Source organism: Melospiza georgiana, chromosome 1 (assembly GCF_028018845.1).
Source record: "Melospiza georgiana isolate bMelGeo1 chromosome 1, bMelGeo1.pri, whole genome shotgun sequence".
Classification (NCBI taxonomy): Eukaryota; Metazoa; Chordata; class Aves; order Passeriformes; family Passerellidae; genus Melospiza; species Melospiza georgiana.
The window spans coordinates 42,012,949-42,036,471 of record NC_080430.1 but is presented as its reverse complement, the minus strand read 5'-3'; the positions used below and the strand labels follow the sequence as shown (position 1 = coordinate 42,036,471).

General features: G+C 38.6%; 1 protein-coding gene across 1 annotated transcript in view; it reads left to right on the top strand.

Annotated features, from left to right (window-relative positions):
- OSBPL10 (oxysterol binding protein like 10) overlaps positions 1-23,523 on the top strand; it is a 113,425-nt gene that overhangs the window by 63,819 nt on the left and 26,083 nt on the right. The window contains exon 6 of the mRNA XM_058035797.1: positions 8,009-8,169. Within this exon, the coding sequence (XP_057891780.1) occupies positions 8,009-8,169 (161 nt within the window). The remainder of the gene's footprint in view (positions 1-8,008; positions 8,170-23,523) is intronic.

Genomic DNA, 23,523 nt, shown 5'->3' with positions numbered 1-23,523 from the left:
CAGTGCTACAGTGAAAATAATATTTATAGTTTTCTACATGGAAGGATGCTGCTGAGGTGGATTTATTTTGGTCTGTGGTTTTCTTTGAGTCGGGAAAGAGTTCTCCATGCTTTAAGAAAAGAAGAAATGTGGCAAGTTTTATGAGCATAAAATGTCAGTGTGATACTACAGTGAGCTCTGCAGGCATGAGCAGAGCTTTCAGTCTCTATGTACCTCAGTTTTTCCAGTTCACCCAGTTCTGGATCTGTCCATAATATTGGAAGTTGGACTTTGAGCTGTCTAGAAGGGTGGTTAGCATTTTCCCATGCATAAACTGCATTTCCAAGTCTTAAGAACAAGAGGAAGTGTTGATGTAAGAGAAGCAGCAGCCTCAGAACTCTGGGTAAGAGGTTGCTTTTTGTGTTTTCTTTGGGTGCTTCCAAAACAATCCCTCTCAACCTGCCCTTACTTGCAGTAGGTTCACTGCAGGGCAGGACATGGCCTCAAGGCTGCTGAGATGGCACAGAGGGAATGCTGTGAATCATTCCCATTGTGAGGAGAACAGAAATGGGAGAGGGTTAGTTGGGAAGCAGGAAAATGGTATGAAAGTGATTCTTGGAAAAAACAATATTAAACCTTTTGACACCTGTCCTATGGTATGTGCTGACTTTCCCATATCCAGAAGCTGATTGGTTTCATAAAGGAGCATGAGTTTTAAAAAATTGCCATTTTCTTGTAGAAAATGCAAACCTCCCTTGCACTTACCTAAGTAGTAATGATAAAGTGCATTAAATTAAATTATTTGATATAACTTTATTTCAGAAAATTATGGTTTGAAACACAGATGAAAAGCATCCTTTGAAGAAAAGTTACTTTCTAGTTGCAAGGTCCCTAAAAGTTCTTTTTCATCCTGATGTGATCTTAGTGAACTGTCAAGAGATAGATGCCTTGAGGTGTGCATGTCCTTGACTCTGTGTCCACATAATCTTCTGTTAAATCAGTCTTTATTTTGACTTGATAATGGTTTTTGAGGATCTATGGACAGGAAGAGAGAAAAGCAAGCAAAGCATTAGTAATTGTTTAAAAGGAATCATTTTTTTTATTTAAAGGAAAGTCGTGACTATGAAATACTGAATTATAAAATATAATAATTGTTTTATTTGTTCTTCCTAAGACTGTAAACTTGCATGAAAATCCTTTCAGGAATCAGAATTCTGTAGCACTGGTTCAAACCAGCATCTTTGGTGGAACTGTGAGAACTTGAATACAAGCGTTAATTCTTCAGTGTGTGGGTGGGTTTATTCTTTGGTATGGAAGTAAAAAAAAAAAAGAGCTAAGAAGGGAACTAAAAGCTGCTGAAATATTTAGTCTCTTCTCTCTGACTGAAATGATTTTTTTTCCCCTAGGCCTTATTATGCAACACAGTTGCCTGAAAGAACCTGGCCTACAAGTCTTGATTACTGATTTTCCTACACACTTAATCTTTCCAGTCCTACTTTGATAGACTTAATGTTTGTGCTGAGTCGGTAGAGTTTCAGAGTCATCAAAGCTGCATAAGCTCATACCTATTCAGAATAAAGCCTTTAAGTAATCCCCTAGCAAACTAATTCTGAGAGATGATCTAGTTCATTTTGATTGTGTCCTCCAGGTGAATTCTTTTAATTTTATACCCAGCAGGTACGATAGAAGATGACCTTTTCTATCACTGTCAGGTGAAAATGACTCTGGTTAGTTTAAAAACCATGTGCTCCTGTGGTAGGAATTCTCAAACACCTTGCTTGTGAGATGTCCTGTGCAATTTATTGCTGAATGCTTCCCTCCCAGTGCTGTCTCATTACCTGCTGTGTGGTGTAAAGATGCTAGTGGGCATTGTGGGGCAGAATGCATAGATAGAGACAAGGCAGGAATTTGATAATTTATTTTCTTGATTCTAGCCTACAGTTCATGAAAACAATCCAGTCCAGGCAGGCAACAGTCTTGTGTGAGTGTGAGAAATACTCAATTGCTTAGCTTGGGTAACTTGAACCTACCCCCGAGTTTGCTTTCCTTCAGCATCCAAGCTTTCACTATTATGCCATAAAGAGAGAGAACTGCCTTAAAAGTAGATACATATCTACTTAATCTATACCTTTCCTTGTGTCCTTGAGGTCTTTATACCTGATTGTGCAAGTTCTGTGACTTCCCTGGAGGTCTTGCAGTCTTACTGCCTCTAAAGCAAAGACTTAAAAGTGGCTGAGAGTTTCTGACCTAGTACTTATGGAATGGTCTCATGAAGATTATAATGAAATAGTTACTATTCTAAACAGACATTGACATTTATTGTTTTAGACAAGAAAAAAAAGTGTCTTCTCTGTTTTGATGTAAATATTGTTGTTGCTTTGTTTTCCAGTAATTAGAATACAAAGAAATCAGCATTCACTTTAATGGAATCTTGTCCAGAATTTAAAATTATCTTGGCTGTGACTTAAAATATTTTTATGGCATCCTTTCTAATGGAATAGGTTAAGGATGACATGATTTTTCCATTTAATGTTTCTCACGAATTGTCAGTCTAAGACCTCAAGCCTACAAGCAGACATGAAGATTGAACTGAAGTCTTCAATCTTGTCTTGATAGCTAGTCAATGATTTTTTTTTTATTTCTACTCTGAAGCTTTATGGAAGGGTTTTTGTGATTGTCTATTTTTGTGAAGTAAATCAACAAGAACAGTCAGTGAAGCAAAATCCTGTCTGTGTTTCTGCTTTTAAGTAAAATTAATGCAAAAATAATTTCTAGCTGTCATTATTAACGGTATGTGCTTTGATCACTGGCTAAATTTTTGTAATTTTTATTTTCTTTAATTGAAAAATATGCCAGAGAAGGGTATTATTAGCTGATAGTGTTGGTTATATTTAGTGTGAATTGAGGATGAGAGATTGTATCTTTACAAGCTTCTTTGTGTTTGGGAATTACTTTTTTTTTTTTTTTTTTTTTTTTTTTTGTAGGATGGTGGAAAATGTCAAGGCCTTTCTTTTTGGCTGGGAATGTCACCACTTAGGTACATCAAAAGTGCTTCTGACAGGCTTGAGTTTATTTGGCGTGCAGACAAGGAGCAGGCACCTTTGAAAATAAAAATGTGCAGAAGGAACTTTTGTCTTCATTTCTAACTTTAGAAGTTCTAGTGTTATTTTTTTCCAGCTCTGTTTCAGCGTTTGGCAGAGGAGTACCTCCAGAGCCTGTTGACTGCAGTTGTTAACATTCTTCTCTCCCTGACTGTGAACAGAGCAAACTTGAATGTTTGTTTTAATTTAGCTCTACCAGCGTATGTTGTGTTTTAGATCTGGGGTTTTTTTTTAATTTATTCGGGTGTTTTGGCAGACAGAATCCTCTCCTGTAGTAGCAACCCTCACAGATCAATCCGTTCATTTAATCTGCATTTCCCTTTGGCCATTCATTACTGAATAAAGCATCTTCCCAATAGGAATTCCCTCCTATATTTTTCTGTCTCTCCCTTGCCCACTTTTCCAAACTACAGAATGTTTCATTTTTCTTAAGATGCTTTAAAAACAAAAACCAAGCTCATCCTTACTATGGATTTTCTGCAGTTCATTTTAATTTGCAAACGCTGCTGATTTTGGGTCCCATGGAAACAAATGGATCAGAGATTATTCTGGAGTTGGGGGCAGGATATAGTTGAGCTTTTTATTCTCTATTGTCTCCTTTTTGGAGAAAATAAATGGATAGGAAGGACAAAATCTAGATGCTTTCAATTTGTTGACAAATGACTGCTAGGAATTCTCTTGCAGCTGATGACAAGAGAGAAAAATGAGTAGAAAAGTAAGTCCTTGTGCTTAAATGCATATGGAGAGGGAGGAGTGAGGAAAGAAAACTGGAGTACAAATTCTTTGTTACCAGTGTACTTTACTAAAGTTGGCTTGGTCAGTCTGTTTTCCCTTAATTGCACCATCCCCAGCCTTGCTTCTGTCAAGAATAACCAGAACACTTTGCTGTTCTGTGTAAAGGCTAATACATTATTCCTTACATGTTCTTCTTTCATTGGAAGATAACATTATTTTCTAGTCTCCACACAACATTGGCAAATGCAATCTCATGTGAAAAGCAGATGTGCAGCTGCCATTTGCTGTTGCTCGTTCAGTGTGCTGTAGGGATTCAGCAGAGACACCAAGCTGTGGCATCCATCCCTGGCAGGGGAAGGAATCCAAGTCTAATATTGGTTTCTCCTCAAGGCCTTCCACTGCACTGTTAGGGGATATTTGTTGGAGTATATTTACTCCTGAGATATTTAAAATATGTCATGAAAATGTTATAAATAAATGTTAGTTTACAATTGTGCCAGGGAAAAAAGGCAGAGTTTTTGTTTGTAGTCTCCCAGGCAAGACCAGAGGACTTCAAATTAGAAACGTTTTTGTTACAGATTTGAAATATGTTAAGCATATTTCATGCATCAATTATCATGCAAAAGTGAGTTTGAAGGTACATCAGGTACCCAGAAAATCGAAACCAACAAAAGAAAATGATCAACATTGCTTAACTAAAAAATCTCCTGTAAACCTGTTTGGAGAGAACTCCCCCCACTCCTGCAGTGTGTACCTGTAGAAGGGAAAGATGTTTCTCCTGAGGGCATTTGTGTGATACAACCTATTGTGCCCTCTAAAATAGATGTTTGTGAACTGCAGCATTGCTGTAGGGAAAGGATAAATTGGTTGTGTCTGGATGCTGTGCTTAGGTACAGATGTTCTCATGTGCCTTGCTGTATTTGTCTGCTGCACATTCATCACAGTGGAAGCTGCTGTTGAGGGGAAGTGGGAAGGAAGCTAATTTTTGGGTATGTTCTAGAAGAATTCCTGTTTTGTGTATACATTTGCTCTGAAGTTTCAGAGGAATCAGACTTAAGTTTTCACTCCTGGAACGACAGAACCGACACAGTACAAGTAGAAGGGATCTGGCTGATTTTGCTAGTTGTGTATTTGGTATGTCCTTTCTTCTTTTTACATCGTTTACTGCAGAAACAGATGTTTTGTTTTAATTAGTGTAGTGCTTGGCATAGTCTTAAAGCAAGTAGTAAAGTAGTTACGTAGCTGTCAATACTTTTATATAATTTGTGACTGCCTTTCTGGAGAATCCCTTTAGAGTTCTGCAATGTATCAAAATAGATTAGAATTTACCTTTCTGTCAGCTGTCTTTGGCTGTGACAGAACAGAGAAAAAAATGTGGCTTAAGAAAACCCAAACCAATGACAGCAGTTTTTTTCCTATTCTTATAAGCCCAGAAGATAAACTTTCTAATATTATGTTTAATTTTTATATTTATTTATTTATTTATATATTTAAAGTGTTTATAAGAACAAGGGTTGAACTAGTGACAGAAATTTTGCAGTCCCATAAAGTGACAAAGATGTGGCAGCTCCATTAGAGTAGATCAAATGATTTACAGATGGCAGCTCAATCTGTGGAGAGTAAATTCCAGTCAAACAACTGGATTAGATATGGCACAGACAACAGCTATACCTGTACTATTCTGTGATAAGAGTAATTTGTAGTAGTGCAGATGCGAACATTTTGGGTGTACGAAAAACTGAAGAAAACTCTGAAAAACTGTCCTGAAAAGTTTTGGAAAACTGATAATATGAGTAAAGTAGGAGCCCTATTGTTGTGGCCTTTCACGTTCTACATAGAGATTGTATTCTAGTCTGAGCTGATTTTAAGATAATTTCTGGTGAGTTCTCTTATCAGAGATTGTTTTTGCCTGAAACATGAGCTGCTGTATTAGATACATGGCAAGTCCCTTGGGATGATGTGAGAATACTGATATCTCAGAGTAAGATTTGTAGATTCAAGGTCATCATAGGTTCCCTAATGGCATTTTGAAAGGTGGGAATTTTTTTTCAATTTCTTCAGAGAGATACTCTTTATTTGTTTAGATTTCTGTTCTCTGTGACTTAGTATTTTTCCCTGCATATTTCTCTTTGGCAAAGTACTCTTATTCCAGATGCACAGTTTAACAAAACAATTTTTCTTATATGCAAAAGTGTTGAGGAAATTAATGTGCTTTAATATCTTTTGGACTGTAACTCTTGGCATCCTGTTGGTGTTGGCTTGGTCATAATGTATTTTTAAGATCTGTTTAAAATTTGATTAGGCAGACAAGATTTGTTCTTTTTTGAGAGTAGCATTGCCCTTGATACAGGAGAGAAAACATGCTTGCCTGGTTCTAACAGTTTCTATTTCTCTTAGAGACTGTAAAATGTGCAGAGAAGTACAAAGGTCTTTTTACAATGTGTTTGCACTGAAGAGGAAAACTAGTATAGTTCTTTCAAAAAGATGTTTGTGATGATGAAGTAACTGTTCACATTTTAAAATTTCCCCTGAAGTGAGGTACTTCTTCATGTGGGAGTTTTTTATTGTGCTTAATTACATAAACTAGATGTAAAAAAATCAAAAATTACTGTTTACAGTGAAGGCCAAATAGATTGTTTGTGCAGGGAGAAAATGGATAGCCCAAGGAAATGATGGGATGACATATTTTTAAAGATTGGCATAAATGTAGGTTCAATTTTTTTTTAGTGTCTCTGTAATAGGAAAATAGCAACAGCAATCCATTTTTCAGCTTCTTTGACAGAGAGAAACAGAAAACTCGATCAAGATGTGTAATTGCAAAATAATCAAGACTGAGAAATAATTTGACAGCAGAGCCACGGAAATGTTCTTCCTTTGGCAAGAGGGATTTTGTGTAATTGTATGAAATACACATTTAAAAAAAAAAAGCTGGATTTTTTTTTCCTGTTTGTTACTCAGATATTTGAAAATCATTGTTTTTAAGCTACTTGCTTATGCTTTCCTGACAATTTCTTCAGCAAAAGATGGCGCCACAAAAGCACCGTAAGCCAAGTACATCTGAACTCCTGCCATGTCTTCATAACTTAGTGCTGTTTTAGATGAGAGGAATGTTCTGAAACTGTTTTGTCTCTAGCATTTGGTAAGAGCTCAGTCAGCTATGGGATCTGTGGCCCATTTTTTAATAATGGAAGTGCTGCTGTAACGCTATGCAGCATAGCCTCTCCAGATCTAAGCATTTACTTCACTTAGGAGGCAATCTCTGGTAACCCTGGTCATGTGGAGAGGAGAAAGTGCATGTTCTTTAATGTACTTTGTGTTGCTGTGCATCACCTTAAAAATTTGTCAGTGCTGAGAGGAAATCCTCCCTGTGGCACTAATTGTATACTCATATATAAATTATGGTAATGAGTGAAGAACTGTGATTTTCTTATCCATATCTCTATGTTTTACAGCAGTATGTAATTAATGGCTGAAATTTTAAATCCTGTGCTGAGGGCTAGTAATTTGACTGTTGAGACTAAGTTTTAGAGCACTTAGGGAGGAAAATCTGTGCACTTGTCTTAGCTGATTGTACTTTATGTCATGGCATCCTTAAATACAGACCCATCCAGGCAATCAAGTGCCCCCAGAAATAAAGGTTGTTCTGATGCCAAGTTTCGTTTGATTCATATTTAATGTGTATCTTTCTAATGAGACCTCTTTTAAACTGTGGTCTTGGTACCAGTAAAGCATTTTAGAAGAAACTTTTAGTAGTACAGGCAGAAATAAAATACAGCTGCTAGGTTTAAAACTTTGATTTCAGGCAGAAGAAATGGAGGGTTTAGTTGGATAACTTCATAGCTATGAAAATAATGGGTAGAGAATTCTTGCCTAATTTCCAAGGTATGCCAGAGAGAATCATACATTCAGGTGGTAGGGCTAACATTCATTGACTTAAAAAAATATCACAGATAAGTTTGCCTATAAGATGCTTACTCTGGTTATTTAGGGTGTTTCTTGCTTCCAAAGGCAGGGATATCATTTGAGATACTGCATAAGCTAGTTCAGAAAGTACAAGATCATTTTTTACTGAAATAAAGCTGTACATGGAAGCAGAGAAGAGATACAACTCATTTAGATCAGTAGAATGGTGAGGTGAATGGAGGAAATCTGTAATCTTTCTTTTGTAAGCTGATACCTATTTTCTGCTTCAGATGGTATCCTGGGATGGCCTGGCCCCAAGTCACACTCCACAGAGGAACTGAAAAACGGTGCCCTCAGCTCCTTATCATCTGCTAGTGCCAACATTACCTGGGCAAGTACCATAGTACCATCTGCAGCCCAGGATGCACAGGCACTACAGCCAAACGCTGAGGTAAGAGTGCTTGGTCTCTGCAGAGACCTCTGCTGGTTAGATGCAAACCATGTGTGATGGTGGATACTTTCATTGATAAATAATTGTATTTTGTCTGGATAATGTGCTCTTTGAAGTTACTTGTGAAAATGCTAAGTTTCATGCAACAGTGCACTCCAAAAACTTGAAAAATTTGTTGATGATATTGTTCTGTGCTCTTCTCTGAGGTGCTCAGGTCAGCAGACTTTGGCAAGTGTACAATGTCTTTCCTAATCTTAAAAGCAATCAACAGATTGTCAATACATATTTCTGTCCTCTGATGCAAATAAAAGCTATTTATTTATTTTTTGTTCTGGCTTGAGGTAGACAGGAGACACTACTTGCTTGCTACTTGCTCTTCCATGTTGCTGTTTCCTCTTGGGCATCTCTTGAGTATAGCCGACTGTTCTTTGATTTGAAAAATGATGTTATTTCCTGATCCCTTTTCCTGTTAAGTGATTATGGGCAGAACTTGTCCACATCATCCTGCATCAGCCAGCTGATTTGTGCTTTTGTGGCATTTGCTTGGTGAAGGGCAGTTCTGAAGCATCCACTCTTTGAGGAGACTCACAGCTGCGTATCAGATCACATATCATGCACTGAAAATCTCTCATCATGACAAACTTCTGCAGCTTCTGCTGTCTGCTTCAGTAACCAGTCCTGCCCACAAGGAAAACACTTCACTCTGAGACCCTAGAGATTATAGGGCACCTGGAGCATGTGAGACTTGGAGAACTGGAACAAAGATTTTGAAAGAACTGAAGAAACTAGTGAATGCTCTGGGCAATTGTAATGGCTTAAATTAAATGACATCACTTTAAACAAAATATGTAATGGCTGGAGACATCAATAAAGCTGTTTTTCCTGTTCTTTTGAAGTGTGTTGAATTGAATGTCGTTCAAAAAAAAAATTCACAGATAAATCAGGTTTTTTTTTAACAGGTCCTTTGTCCTTAGAAAGGAATTTTGAATTCTGTTACAACTAGTGTCCATTTACCAAAATGTTGAAATTACCTGTAATTACTTTTTATTAGGAAGTTGTGTAATTTCTTTTTTCAGATAAGTCAAGCGTACTTTTTACAGTGTGTTTTTAAGACAAGAGGCTATTTAAGAGTGTTGTTTTGGGAGTTACTACTTACTTGAACCACTGAAATCTATTTCATTAGGATTTTTTTAGTTTTTGTAGGTATTCTTTTTTATTCTTGATCATCCACTAAAGCCAAATGGGATGTGGAAGCATGAGCTTTGCAGCAAGAACATAAAGAGCAGCAGCTGATTTTACTCACATTGAGATATCATTTTGCAGTTGAGTTGAGACATTTATGACCTGTTTAAATTACAATATTTTTTAGGAGTCCAATCCCTTCCTGTTCATTTGCTGACAAGAGACACTGAGTTGTGTGTGTGGCTTGACATGCTGCTTTGCTTGTGGAACTCATGATTTATTGAGAAGGGAGTACCCTTGAAGAGGGGAATGGAAACAAGTTAAGTGTAGCACTGTTTCTAGTGCTGAATCCTCAGTGCTTTGTGGGCAATCTTCCTGAAGGCAGCAACCTGCATTTGGAGGCCCTGAGGCATTAGCCATTAAAAAAGAAGAAAAAGAGGTGGGAGCAGAAAGAGTAAGATTTTTAAGTTACAAAAAGGTCAGCTCAAGATGGTGTTTTTGGTAGAAACAGTAAGTAGAAGTTTGTGGATTGGTGGAGCAACAAGAAGCAGATGGAATCAGGCATGCAATTTTTGTAATGTAGTAGTACAGTTTAATGAGCAGAATTTGGTTTTGCTCCGAGGAAGTGGCTTAAAGCAGGATTCATTCCTGGAAGTTCTTTGGAAACCTGTGTCTTCTCTTACACAGTCTGTGTGTGTGATGCTGAGATTGATACTGTTGGCTGTGAATTTGAAGGTTTTTTAAAAATGTAGCTGATATACTTTTCAGTTTTGATCATTTTGATGAATTTTTTTCTGAGAAACTTAGCAGTTACTCTGGTAAGAATGCTATCTGAGCCAGGTAGTCACCCAGGAGATGATGTCTGACCTGCCCTAAGTTACAAATATGTTTGATTTGCCACAGTTTAAAAGTTCTGTGTGCAAGATGCAATAATATCTTTAAATATATTGTGGCTTTGTGTGTCGAAGGCAAGTGCCTAGATCTGGCACTGAGTGGGCGCTTTAATTTCAAAGGTATAAAAGCACTGACTGTGCTAATTACTTAGAATGTATAATAACACATAAAAGCAAATGAAAATCATCACTTGTTTGTAGTCTGGATACTTTGTTGTTAGTAACAGTGGTGACATTAGCAGAGAATGAGAAAATGCTTTTAGATGCCATTAGTTGACATTTTGTTGGCACTGAATGCCCTGATTTCTTTTTTTTTATTTATCTGATAGCTTCTTTTAGAAGAGAAGAGGAATCCATAAGTGTCATTCAAATAAAGCTTATTTCTCTTAATGATTTTCTTTTTAAGAAAACCCAGCTAAGGCACTAGATAATCTTGGTTTCTTGAAGAAGCTGCTGGGATATTAATGGGGCTCAACTTTCCAAATATACCTGCCAGAAGAAATAAGCCTTGCTTTTACAGAAGTTATGAGATGAGAGTGCTAGTTCCTGTATCAGTGTTATCAAAATTAATTCCACTCTCTTCTTTGACTGGTCTAGATTTAAAAAAAAATTCTGTAATTTCATGGTATAACCTCTATCTGTTAGTCAGAAGCTATACCCCAAAGAAATAGAAAAGAGCTTTTTGACTAACTCTGTGTAATACAGTAGATGGACCAACCAAAAAATTGTGAATTGACCTCTGGTCTGAAATAGAAAATGCCATTAAATGGCTAACCTTGAGGAGCAGCAGACTCAGCTGCTTATATTATGGAATGTTATTTATAAGGCAAAGGTAATTTTAGGAATGTGGATGAGCAGTGATTTTAAGAAGAGAACAGAGATGTTGTGTTGGGGCAGAGGGGGTTGTGGGTGAGTGCTGAGGAATCTCTCCCATCCAGCTGCCTGCCAGTGGCAGCATGACCGAGTGGCTGAATGTGTTTAGTGATAACTGTGCTAATTCTCAGCACAGCATTCAGACACTTTGCAGCTGTGCATCAAGTGGCATCATTAAAATAATTATTTTAGGGACAGGTTTTTATCTGTTTATGAAGAAGTGTGTGGATCTTTACAATTCTTTGGAACAACAATGTTCATCTAATGCAATTTTCTTTGAGTACTTAAGCAGTCTTGAGGAATGTAGAAAGTTCTGGAGCTAAGTTTTGACACCATAGGTAACTAAAGTAAAGCTTCTCTTTTTGGTCTGTTGTACTATCAGGGTTTCAGGAATGCAGAATTTCTTATCTGGTGAAATAAGGTAGAAGTTAAAGATTATCCTCTTTAGATAATATGCTGATGTTTACTTGCTTTGGTTTATTTAGGGTGTTTCCTGCTTCTAAATGCAGGGGTATAATTTGAGATACTGCTTAAACTAGTTCAGAAAAGAAAAGATTTTGTGACAGAGATTATTTTCTTGTGTCTTCCTTGCCTATTATTCTTTTAGAGTTGTGATATAGGACAGCATGAAGTTAAAGGATATTATCTTTACTGAAAGAAATAACCTCTGAGAGTGAATTCCCAGATCAAGCAATTTTGTGTCTTATTTGCCTTATTGTTTTTAATGTTTTATAAGTCTCTAACTTTTAGTTAGTGGTTTTGTTTTTTTTTTTTTTTTTTTTTTTTTTTTTTTTTTTTTTTCTGTCTACCTGAAACATCAGATGGAAGGGATGAGGGTTGTGCTGCACAGAACTATCCTCCATCTAATGATAATTGATGTAAAATGCTCCTGTGCATCCCCCAGTGAAGAACTTTATGGCAAAAGTTGTGTTATAATTTCAAGGTAATTTTTAGAATTTTTTCGTTAAAGCAGAACAGAACCAATCTGGTATGAAATGTACCAGAGTTACACTCTTCAGACCTCTGATGTGAACTTGGTCTCTGGCCAGGCTGCCATAAATGGGACCCTGCTTTCTTCATTTAAGGCTTAAAAATTTTGAAATTCTTTTCAAGAAATACTGACATTAATTGGTTTGAATTTCATAGTAAATTCAGTTGTAATAAACTCGATGCCAAAGTAGAATGAAGGTGTGAATCACTTTCATGGGTGAACTATTCCAGTTCAACTAATTGTCATTTTAGGTGTCAGAATTCCTCTTCTGAGCTGACAAAGAGTGACTGCAGACCAAATACTTCCCCTGACAGCTAAATAGAAATAGGTAACAGGCTGTTTTCTTTGTGGGGTCTGAAAGGGAAGGAATAATTTTCTTTGGATCTAATAGTTCTGTTAAGAATTACTAAAAAAAATGTTCTGTAGCTAGATCTGCAATATAGTCCTCTTCATGTGATTTTTATGCCTTAAAGTGCCATGCCAGCTGATTCTTCCCATCCTATGGATCTGCTATCTGTGCTGTTTCTCTGCTTTCCTATCCCTAACTTTCCCTTGCCTGTGAGCATGAGCAGCTGTACGCCTGCTCCAAATGGAAGTGTCTTTTTAATGGGATTGAAGTTTGAGCTCTGTAGGATTGAGCCTTTAGCTCTGATTATCTAACTGCTAAAGCAGGTTTTAATTGTGATAGTGATTGCAAGGGCAGTCAAGTCCAGGTTATTAAAGATATTTTGGTCCCCTGGATGATCTGAACCTTGTTTTCAACTGTAACAGGGAACTGTTCTATTTGGAAGAGTTACTGAATTGTTTAATGTTATAAGTTGATGTATTTTTTTTCCCCTTTTCTTCAGGTGATAGTTTTTTTCAAGCTGTAATTTGTTTTTTATTTGTATGTAAGTATATATCCTAATATGACTTTAGAGCTATTACAGAATGTATTAGAGATACTATGAAATAATTTAAAAGATGCTCATGCAATTTTAGACACTCAGCTGGATAAAAGAAATGATTTCTAATTCAATATTACCTTTATTTATCTGTGTCTCAGCAGATGTGTCCAGGTCTGTGGATTGTTTCCTGGTATAATTTGTTTCTAGTGTTTCCTAATTCCTTTTTGTACTTGACAGAAATGTGTATAATTGATGTTGGGACATGAGCTTAGCCATGAACATACAGTGCTAGCCACAAGTGCAGTAATGGAAGAACAACAGATCAAGAGGGGAAAGTAATGTTTGCATTATTACTGATGGTTCCTTTTCACTGTTTGGTACAGACATTACAGGGTTTCTCAGTGTGCTCTGCTCTTTGTCCTCTGCATGATTAAGTACTTTTCAGGCTGAAGAGCACCGTGAATGGCCTGTAATGATTTAGCTAAATTAATCTCTAGGCAAAAATGGTACCAGTTAATCCATTCACTATGCAGACCATCTAAAAAATGAGATCTGAGATAATCAATTGAAGGTATATTTAAGGATAATCAAGGGAATGTATATTTAAGGATTAAATGTACAATTAGACTAAAAGTAGAATTAAATGACCCTAAGCCTGCTACAGCAGCACTGACAATGACTAAGATAATCTAGCCAATTTTGATTTTTTTTTTTTGCTAGCTTTCTGGAATTGCTACTGTGTCAGCAGGCAGTCCTCCAGTAAAACTGTTTATGCAAATAATACAAATTTTATCACCAGCCAAACCCACTGCTTATTATTGAATCAGTTCCACCTCCAAAATGCATGTGTTCCAGCTGCTATCTATATAATTGAGAGTAATACTCTGTGTAAAAAAACCTCTTATTCCAAATCTGCTTCTAATTTGAATAAACATGAGGTTCTGATTCATGTGACATTCCATAATTACTAGTGAAAAGTCAGCGAAATCTAATCACTGGAGTATAAAGAACTTGGGTTCCCTTGCAGTAAGACTTAAAAATTACCTTTAAGTGGATCAGTTGCATACTTTATTCAGTATAAAACCTCTGCCCCTTGCTAAAGGAGCTCCGAAGTCAATGGTAATTTTATTTCAGGATTGTGTGCTGATTTGTTATGTGCCAGTTAATTTGCTTTGTGTTATCAGTTTTATTTCTTAGTATGTGTGTATATGTGGGCTTGGTGATACTGCCCATTAGAAATCTTACCCATCTCATTAAGACTGTCAGTTCCTTAACTAGACCTTACTAAGTTAAGCTCAGCTTTCTTACAGGGTTTGTCTTAGGTTGACATTTCTTTATCTTGCTTAGTGAATCATCCAGACAGGCTTCAGCTGTTCTGTCTGGTCTTGCTAGAAAAAAAGAACTGGGCTTTTCAGCTTGTGGTGATGAACTGTAGTGGTTCTTTATTTGAAAAGCCCAGAATGTGGAAATAAATCCCAGCTGTGATAGCAGAATTGAATTCTAAAATTTGTCCCAGAGGAGGAGTTGGAAGGAGCAGGTGAAAAAGGCAGAACTCTTCTACATTAACAGAGAGTTTTCATTTTGAGACGGACCAAGTGATTGATTCATCAGACTGAGAACAATTGCTAGAAGCTTTTCAAGCAGAGTTCCACTGGCCTCAAGGAGTTAGACATATTAAAGAAGACAATCTTCTAGGCCTAATTTGTTTCACATACACATTGAATGTTCTCCTGCGCGATTTATAATTGTTCAGTTTTCTTTTGAAAGACTTAAGGATTTTTGTTTGGGTTTTTTGAGTTGTGTGTGTTTATCAATAATGTGAATGTGTATGGTGGATGAGCAATGAAATTGCAGGAAGAGTCAGGGTGGTTTAATAAATGTGTTGTCTTGGGGCAAGACTGTTAATACTGCTTGGATTAACATGTCTTTACCATTTCTGTCCTTTTACAAATATGCTGACGTGTGATACTGCGCACAAGGAATAGCACTGTGAGAACTGGATTTACATATAGATTGGTATTGCAGGACCAGATGATTGTAAAGGTTAAATTTGTAGTTGTCCATCTTTTTGTGCCCTCTTTGCATATGTGAGTGGTGTATTATTGACTAATGTGGCAGTATTTTTCTGCAGTAAATTTGCTTAGCCAGCATACAAAGCGACATAAAAGAGAATTACAGCTGGCTAAATGACTTCAGCTCTGTTACTTCCTAACTTTTCAGTTACTGGGCATTGCAGGCAGAATCATAATGGAATCACAGGGTACTCTGGCTTGAAAGGGGCCTCCAGAGGTCCTGCAGCTCAGCACTGTGACAGCAATGCTAATCAGGTCAGCTTGTCCAGTCCTGAGCACCGCCCACAGTGGGGGTCCCGCAGCCTCTCCGCAGAAAATCTTGCAATTCTCTAGGGAATTATGTCAATGGGAGCTAAGGGTTGTTTGCTAAGGAAAGGCATCATACTCAATGTGCTGTACTGTCTGGTGAGCAGCTAAAAGGGACCTGCCTGCTGGGGCCCTTTCCAGAACGTGTTTGTCCTCCTGTTCTTCACGGGAATATGAGGCCTGAAGAACCCACTGCTTCGGGTTTCTCCCCAAGGATCTCATTCTAGAGAGGATGCCTTGTAGTACAGGCAAGTGTCTGGAGTGCAGCTTTCTGCCAGCCTTTCCCCCCAGGCTACTCTCCTGCACTGACCTGCAATCAGTGCAGTCTTTTGTCTTCACCTCCCCAAAAGTTATAACCATGTGACTTTCATGCCCCTTGCAGTGTCTGAAGTGCTGCCTGGCAGTGGCTGGAATCTGTCCTGCTGCACTCTGTCGTTTGTAAGCTTTGTACACTTACTTTGGATACTCTGTTTGTTTCCATTTACTTCTAAGAAATTTAATTAGTAAAATAAAACTGAATATGTTTAAGGAAATTGTTCTTCACTAGTATCTGCATTGCATTAGGTATAGGGCACATAAACAATTTTTTAAAAATTGTTTGTGCTGTGATACTCTCTATCTTACAATTGTGATTTATGCCAGCCTTCAAAGGTTTTTTTTGCTTTAATTTAGGACAAGTCCATGGGGCTTTTCTCTTCATGCATTTTGTTTCATAGTCTCATGTTACTATTTCTTTCTTATGATACCAGTGATGAAATATATTTATTCCCAGTTCTTACTGAATTTATGCAATACTGCAAAGTCCTCTTGTATTTTAGGATTCAGATTAAACAATTCTGTACTTCAGTGGCCCTCATTTCATGAAAGGTGCTCACAAGCATGTGTGGACTGGTACTGATACTTAATCTTCCCTGTGGAGTCTGTGCTTGGGAATTAGCTGCTTTTCAGCCTATTTTCAGAACTGACTACCTTAGGTTTATGAAAATTGATTTTTGCAAGAGGAATTGTCTTATGAAGAAAATAAGAACATGTGGGGCAGAAGTTGTCCAATAAACATTATTTGGTGCATAACAGGATTACAGTGCTGAAGGTAACCCAAATGAGGAACTCTGTTTAACAGGATGTCTAGTCACTGATAGATTCTTTATTTTTAAACATAATCACTTTCAAAGTTAGCTTTGAGTATTTTTTCTGAATGATTGCACAGGCTATACTGCAACATAAACATAGATGTTCTTTGTTTCATGTTACATGCACTAGCTCCTATTCTTTAAGCAAGAAACCAGTCCTTTTTCTTCTGAAATCTCTTATTGTCTGGTCCTCATCACTGCTACATTATGTTCAGCCCTAAATATAGTCAGAGGTCATAGTAAAACACATCTGCAGTGTGGGAAAAGGAAGCTTTCTGAGCTTGTTCTTTACTGATGGAAAGACTTCTGTTCCCAGAGATACTCCTGCAAAACATTAACAAAAAGGCATTAGTACAGTTCTCTAAGTGGATAGTATCTGGATAATGTGCTTGTCTCCAGATGCCTGGCAGATTGTTTTTGTTGAGAAGGGAAAAGATTGCAGACCTATTTGTCACCTAAGGTAGAGGTTTTGTGATCATTTTCTTTGGTTGCATTGTCTGTGTGTCAGCCTGTCTGTGCAGTGTTAGTGTCAAGATTCATTTCTGCTTTGCTTGCTTGCTTTGCAGTGAGGAGATATCTCCTGAAGAAGGATAGGTTTCTCTTGGTTCAGTAGATGTCTCTGCTATTACATGTTGTATCCAATTAATCTTGTGTGATAGACAGATTGCCACACTTTGATCCTTGCACTTGTCCCTAGCTGAGAGATTTTCTGAACATCAAGTGTGTTTAGCATATTCAATGAAAAACAACCCCAAGCAACAAACCACAAAATGTATACAAATTATCCATACACACAAAAAAGAGATGTTTTAATCATTGATGGTCCTAGTTTGAAGAATTTTATTTTCTCTGAAGACCTGAAATACCAAACACGAATAACAAATATGGCAAGAAATTAATTTCTAGGCACTCTGTAGACATTCTTCCCTGATGTAAGCTTTTTCTACCAAATAAAACCTGGTTTGACCTATTAGTGCTGAATGATGTATCCACAGTTACATAAATGCTTTGGCCTCACGCTGTCAGAACACAAACTCAGATACAGCAGTTACTTACCTATTCAGATAGATATGCCTAGATTATTTATCTTGGCATGCATAGCTTAAGGTAAGTAGAAAATCTGCCTGTTATACAATTTTTCCTTTGTTATATGAAGGAGAAAGTAACTGTCTTGCTGATTGGTTCTCTATGTAGATGACAAAAAGGGAGTGGTATTTTTGCTAGCCATGGTGGTGTTGTGTGTAAGTTATAGTGTATTCACTTTTTTATTGTAAAGTCCTTCTCATTTGATTCTCATCCTCTATCGCTTCAGTATTTTGAAAGTTAACGTTAATTTTGGTTCATCATTATTAGAGCTAAGCTCTAATGGCAGAATGCTAGAAGTGTGACTGTGGGTGTGTGATTTGGGGTTTGAAGGGGATGGATTCCCCCTTGAGGTCATACACTTTTTCTGCATTAGAGGAAACAGTTTCTATGAAATACTCTGAGTAAATTTAAAAAAATGCAGCTGAACTGAACCTGCCTATTTTGCTACCTTTAAGATACCTTTATCAGGATAAAATGAAGTTTTGCTCACTAAATTCTCCATTTAAGATCTGCTTTTCTTCTGGCTCATTGTGTGGCTTTGAAAACATCAAACCTGAACACTGGACAGCCTTAAGTCTTTTTGAAAGTCACTGTAACTTTGGTGTCCAGGTGCCAGCATTACAGTGGGCATATGGGATGTCAGTGTATTTGAGGTTTTATCTTTGATCTACTCATTCTTTGCAATGATTAGTCACAGATGCCACCAGAAGCAAAGCATAAATAAGACTACAGTAAGATGGAGGGAGGCCAGGGCTCAAGCAATGACCTGACTTCACCACCACTTCTTCAGCTCAATTTTTCACCTTCCTCTGCTTACATTGTATAGTGGTAAACATTGAGAATAGTATTTTCAAAATTGTTTTATTTGAACTGCTCTTGAAGAGTAAACAATTTTATATAAAGAGATCAGGAATTTGTTGGATATTAAAACATTTTACTGTCTTATAGTTAAGATTAGGCTTGATAATCTGTAAATGACAATGCATTTGGAAGTTAGGGAAAAAGTGAGTGGATGAGGATGGTTTCAGGAGTCAGTCTTCACAGTGGGCAGTAAATGTGTTTCAAGACTTTGTTTTGTTTCAAGATTTAGGTTTCATTTCTGTTAAATTCAGTTTTCTGTATGGGAATGATTCCTCCTTTCAAAACCCATAGTAGGTTTATGTGGCAAGATTTTGGTATTGGGGGCCTACAGAGGTGGTTTCTGTGAGAAGCTGCTGGAAGCTTCCTCTGTGTTGGACAGAGCCAATGCCAGCTGGCTCCAGGAATCACCTGCTGCTGGCTGAGGCTGAGCCCATCAGTGGTGGTCGTAGTGCCTCTGGGGTAACTGACTTATGAAGGGAGAAAAAAAGGGAGCCCTGCAGAGCAGCAGCAGAGAGAGGAGTGAGGATGTGAGAGAAGCAGCTGCAGACACCACAATCAGTGCAGAAGGAGGGGAAGGACATGAAACAGTCCAGCTGCCAGAGCAGACATTCTTCTGCAGCCCATGGTGCGGACCATGGTGGGTCAGGCTCTCCCTCTGCGGCCCATGGAGGACACAGTGAAGCAGATACCTGCCCACAGCCCCTGGAGAAGCCTGTGCTGGCTGGGGCAGGGACCCTGTGGAAGCTTATGCTGGAGCAGATTCCTTGTAGGATCTGGATTTATGGATCCATGCAGAGAGAAGGCCAATCCTACCAGAGCAGGTTTTGTGGTAGGATTTGTGGCACTATGGGGGACCCATGCTGGAGCAGGCTGTACCTGAAGGACTGTACCTTGTGGGAGGCACCTGTGGACGTGAAGTTTGTGAAGAACTGCAGCCCGTGGGAAGGACTCACATTGGTGAAGTTTGTGGCTGACTGTCCCCTTTGGGAGGGAGTCTGTGCTGGAGCAAGGGAAGAGTCTGGATCACAGTTCCCTTCAGGCAAGGTGTGAAGTACTGACTGCAGCTGCCATTCCCTGTCCCCCTGTGCCACTGTGGGGAAGTTGGTAGGAAGTAGTGAAGTTAAGTGTAGGAGGAAATGGTGGGAGGATGGTGTTCAAGATTTGTTTTTATTTTCTCATTATCCTACTCTTACTTGATTGATAATAAATTGAACTAATTTTCCTAATTCAAGTCTGTGTTAGCCATGAGGTAATGGGTGAGTGATTTCTTCCTGTCCTTAACTCAACCCATGAGCCTTCTATGATATTTTCTCTCTCCTGCACAGCTGAGAAAGGGAGTGAAGGCGTGCCTTTGGTGGGCACATGGCTCCTAGCCAGGGACAGCCCATGACAACCAGTAGCAGGACAATATGCTAGTCTGTATGTAAAATACTTTAATAAGTTCAACTTACTGCACAAGCTACATTTGATCACTGCTAATGAGGGATGGGTACAGTAAGCTTGCATGCCTTTTCTGCCAAGTGAATGCTACAGTAAGTGCAGTTAAATGTGTGGTGCCCAGTGGAAGAAGACAGGTGGCACATGCAAGTAAGTGCAGTTTTGTCACTTCTGATCCAGTGACAAGCCCTGCAAGAAGCTAACAGCTCATTATATGCTACTACTTTGGGGTGTTCTTACTGTATGTGCTATACAAAAAGAATTCTAACTTTAGTATTGAAACCGGTGAAAATCTTATGAGGCCCATTTCTGGCATTAGTGTAGATGTGCTAAAGCTCCCTGACCTTACAGAGCTATATTTAATGTTACACCCACAGAAAACCTGCTTGCAAGCTCTTGAGTTACACAAATGGAAGTGTAAATGATGCTTGCAAACCTATGCTGTTTCTGAAGGCAATCTGAAAATCAAAATGAGGCCTTTGACTTTTATATCCAGTAATAGGGACCAAAGATAATTAGAGGACTAGGTGGAAAATCCGACAATCCTTGTCTAGTTTGAGAATGTTAGTTCTCTTTAATATTTCTTCTAACTTACTCTGTCTTCCTTTTGACGCAGACGTGTTTTGTAAATAGGTTTTTTTTTACAATCTTTTGCATTTTTTTGAACATAGAAGGACTTAAAGAATACTTCCCTTGGAATATTACAAAATGGTATGTTTTTATCTGGAAGATTCATCTTCTTGCTCCTGACTACAGTCCTTTTTATAGCACATAAAAATGTTTTCATGCCTAAATGAAGATTCTTAGAATGCTTTTTTGTAATTATAGGAAGAATATGAGGTCCTCAGTGTGTCCCTGAGATACGTGTCCCTGATATCTCAGGATATATACCTAAGTCTCTGCTTACTGTCATGGTGGAGAAAAGGCTGAGTTACTCTATGCCTTCTTTACCTTGGCCTTTACTGGTAACAGACTTTGAGATCAGAAGGAAAGTCTGGAGGCAGATTTGACCCTTGGTGGAGGGGGAACAGGTTAGGCTGTACTTAAGCTGCACATATACAGCTCCAGGGTCTCTAACAGGTTATGGAATTTGGGAGAGGTTTGTGTAGACTAGAGGAAAGTGAATGTCATTAATTTTTTTAAAAAGGACAAGAAGGGACTCTGAGTGTTCTGGTAGCATCTGGGGACCTGCAGGTTTGTCAGTCTTTCCTCAGGCCTTGGAAAGGTTGTGGAGCAACTAACCCTGGAAGGTATCTCCAAACACATAAAGGACAAGAACACAATTAGAAGTAGTCTTAATGGACTTACAAAGGGAAAATCATGCTTAACCAGCATGATACCCCTCACAATGGTAGTGACTAGCTTGGTGCTTATGGGGAGAGCAGTGGATGTTGTTTGCTTTAATGTTGGTAAGGCTTTTGACCCTGTCTTCTCTAACATCCTCACACAGCAACCCAGCCCAGAGGGTTGTGATCAGTGGTACAAGGTCCAGTTGGAGGCCAGTCACTAGTGGTGTACCTCAGGGGTCCATACTGGGACTGGCACTGTTCCACATCTTCATTAATGACCTGGATGATGATGCAGAGTGCACTGCTGAGAAGTTTGTAGGTGATGAAAAACCTGGGAGGAGTGGCTGATGAGCCAGGGGGTTGTGCTGCCATAGAGAGAGAGAACATGGCAGTCTGGACACAGAGGAATCTCTTAAGGATAACCTCAGGGAAGTGCCAATTCGTGTTATCTGGAGGATATTTGAGGATATAACTCTTGCACCAGTGTAGGCTGGAGGCCATCTGGTTGGAAAGTAGTTCTCCGGAGATCTTGGGGGACAGCTGACCATGAACCAGCAAAAATGTTTTTGTGCCCAGCAGCTTCCTGGGCTGCATTAGGAAGAATGTTGCCATGAGGTTGAGATCCTTCCCCTCTTCTTGGCAGAGGTGAGGCCACATCTGCAGTGTTGTGCTCAGTTCTGGGCTCCCCAGTGCAAGAGGGGTGTGGAGTTACTGGGGTAAGGCCAGCACAGACCCCAGAGATGAGGAGAGTTCTGGAGCATCCTTCCCATGAGGAGGATCTGAGGGAGCTAGGATGTCCAGCCTGGAGAAGAGGAGGCTCAAGTGTATCTTATCAATGTACATAAATACCTCATGGGAGTGAAGAACAGGGAGACAGACTTTTCTCAATAGTGCCCAGTGACAAAACAAGAGGCAGTGGGCACTTGGAAGTGAATTTGAACACCAGCAAATGCACTTCTGCTGCGGAGAACATTGAACACTGGCATGGGTTGCCCAGAGAAGTTGTGGAGTCTCCATCCTTGGAGATAATCAAAACTTAGCTGGGCATGCTCCTGGGCAGCTGGTTTTACATGCACCTGCTTGAGCAGGGTAAGGGACAAGAAGATACCAAGATGTCTGTTCTAACCTAAATGAGACTCTGATTCTGTGTGTTCCTTTCCTCCCCTCAAAAAACTAACCAAGATGAGACCCAGGTCATTCTTGAATTGTTGCATTGTATGGTTCGTGAAGTGTGTTGGAAAATGAAACTCTGAGCTGTATATCTGTATTAATTACCTAACAGTTAATTTCCAGTACAGCAGTTAATTTGAAAAATTAACTTGTGGAAGAAGCTGTAGAAGGACAGAGACATATTTGCCCTTTCAGAGAAGTATAGATTTTGACTCTGTGATTCTATCCCAGGCATGTCAGTGTGTTTTTTCCTAAAAGCATTTTTTTAAAATGCAGAATGTTCCTTCAGAAACAATTTTTTACCCTTACAGATTTCATCTGTTAAAAAAGAATCAGCATGTTTTCTGTTGGAGACTGCTGACTAGAACATCCATTTTGTGTCCCTGCAGATGACCTCTCTAAATTAATCGATCTCAGTTCTAATGAGGTGACCTGTTTAAAATAGCTCTCTGCCGGTGTGTATTTTCATGTCTTTGTCATTTAAACTTTGAAGTGCATCTATTACTGCGATTTTTAGAAATTATCTTTTATTTCCTCTTCAGATTTTTCTGAAAAATGCTGGTGCTTCAGCCCAGTATTGGAAACCAATTTTGATTAGAATGATTTTAAATATAAGCCCCTTTTTTGTGGTTGTTTGTAACTGGTTCAGTATTGGATTTCTCAGGGTCAGCACCTACGCCAGGCTGTGCTGTTCATTCCCCAGCTGGGCAGTGCACAGCTCAATAGCTTTTACATTATGCTCTGACCACGCAGGGGTGGAGCAGATCCCTGCTTTCCTAGGTCAGTTGTGCAGTTACGTTTTACAGGACGAGGTAAAAAAAAAGTCTGTGTCTGATAATTCAGAAAAGCTGCCGTTAAAGGATAATCAGTCCACATAATCCTTTGCATTCTGCTGAATGCTTACGCCCTGGATGCTACTAAACTGCACGCTATTTTCATGGATGGAAAAAAGAATTAAATAATGGTTGAACTTTTATGACACTTTAAAGATGCACTAGCTCTGTATTGTGACTGTGTGTGTCCGCTCACACTGTGTGGTGCTTACAGGTTGGTTTAAGAAAATGTGTTAGTTAAAGAAATATGTGTTAGTTAAAGTTAGTTTATGTGCTCCTAAAAATTTAGGAGCCTATTAATAGTTATGTAGAACAGCTAATGAGGAGAGAGGGAACTATAGAAA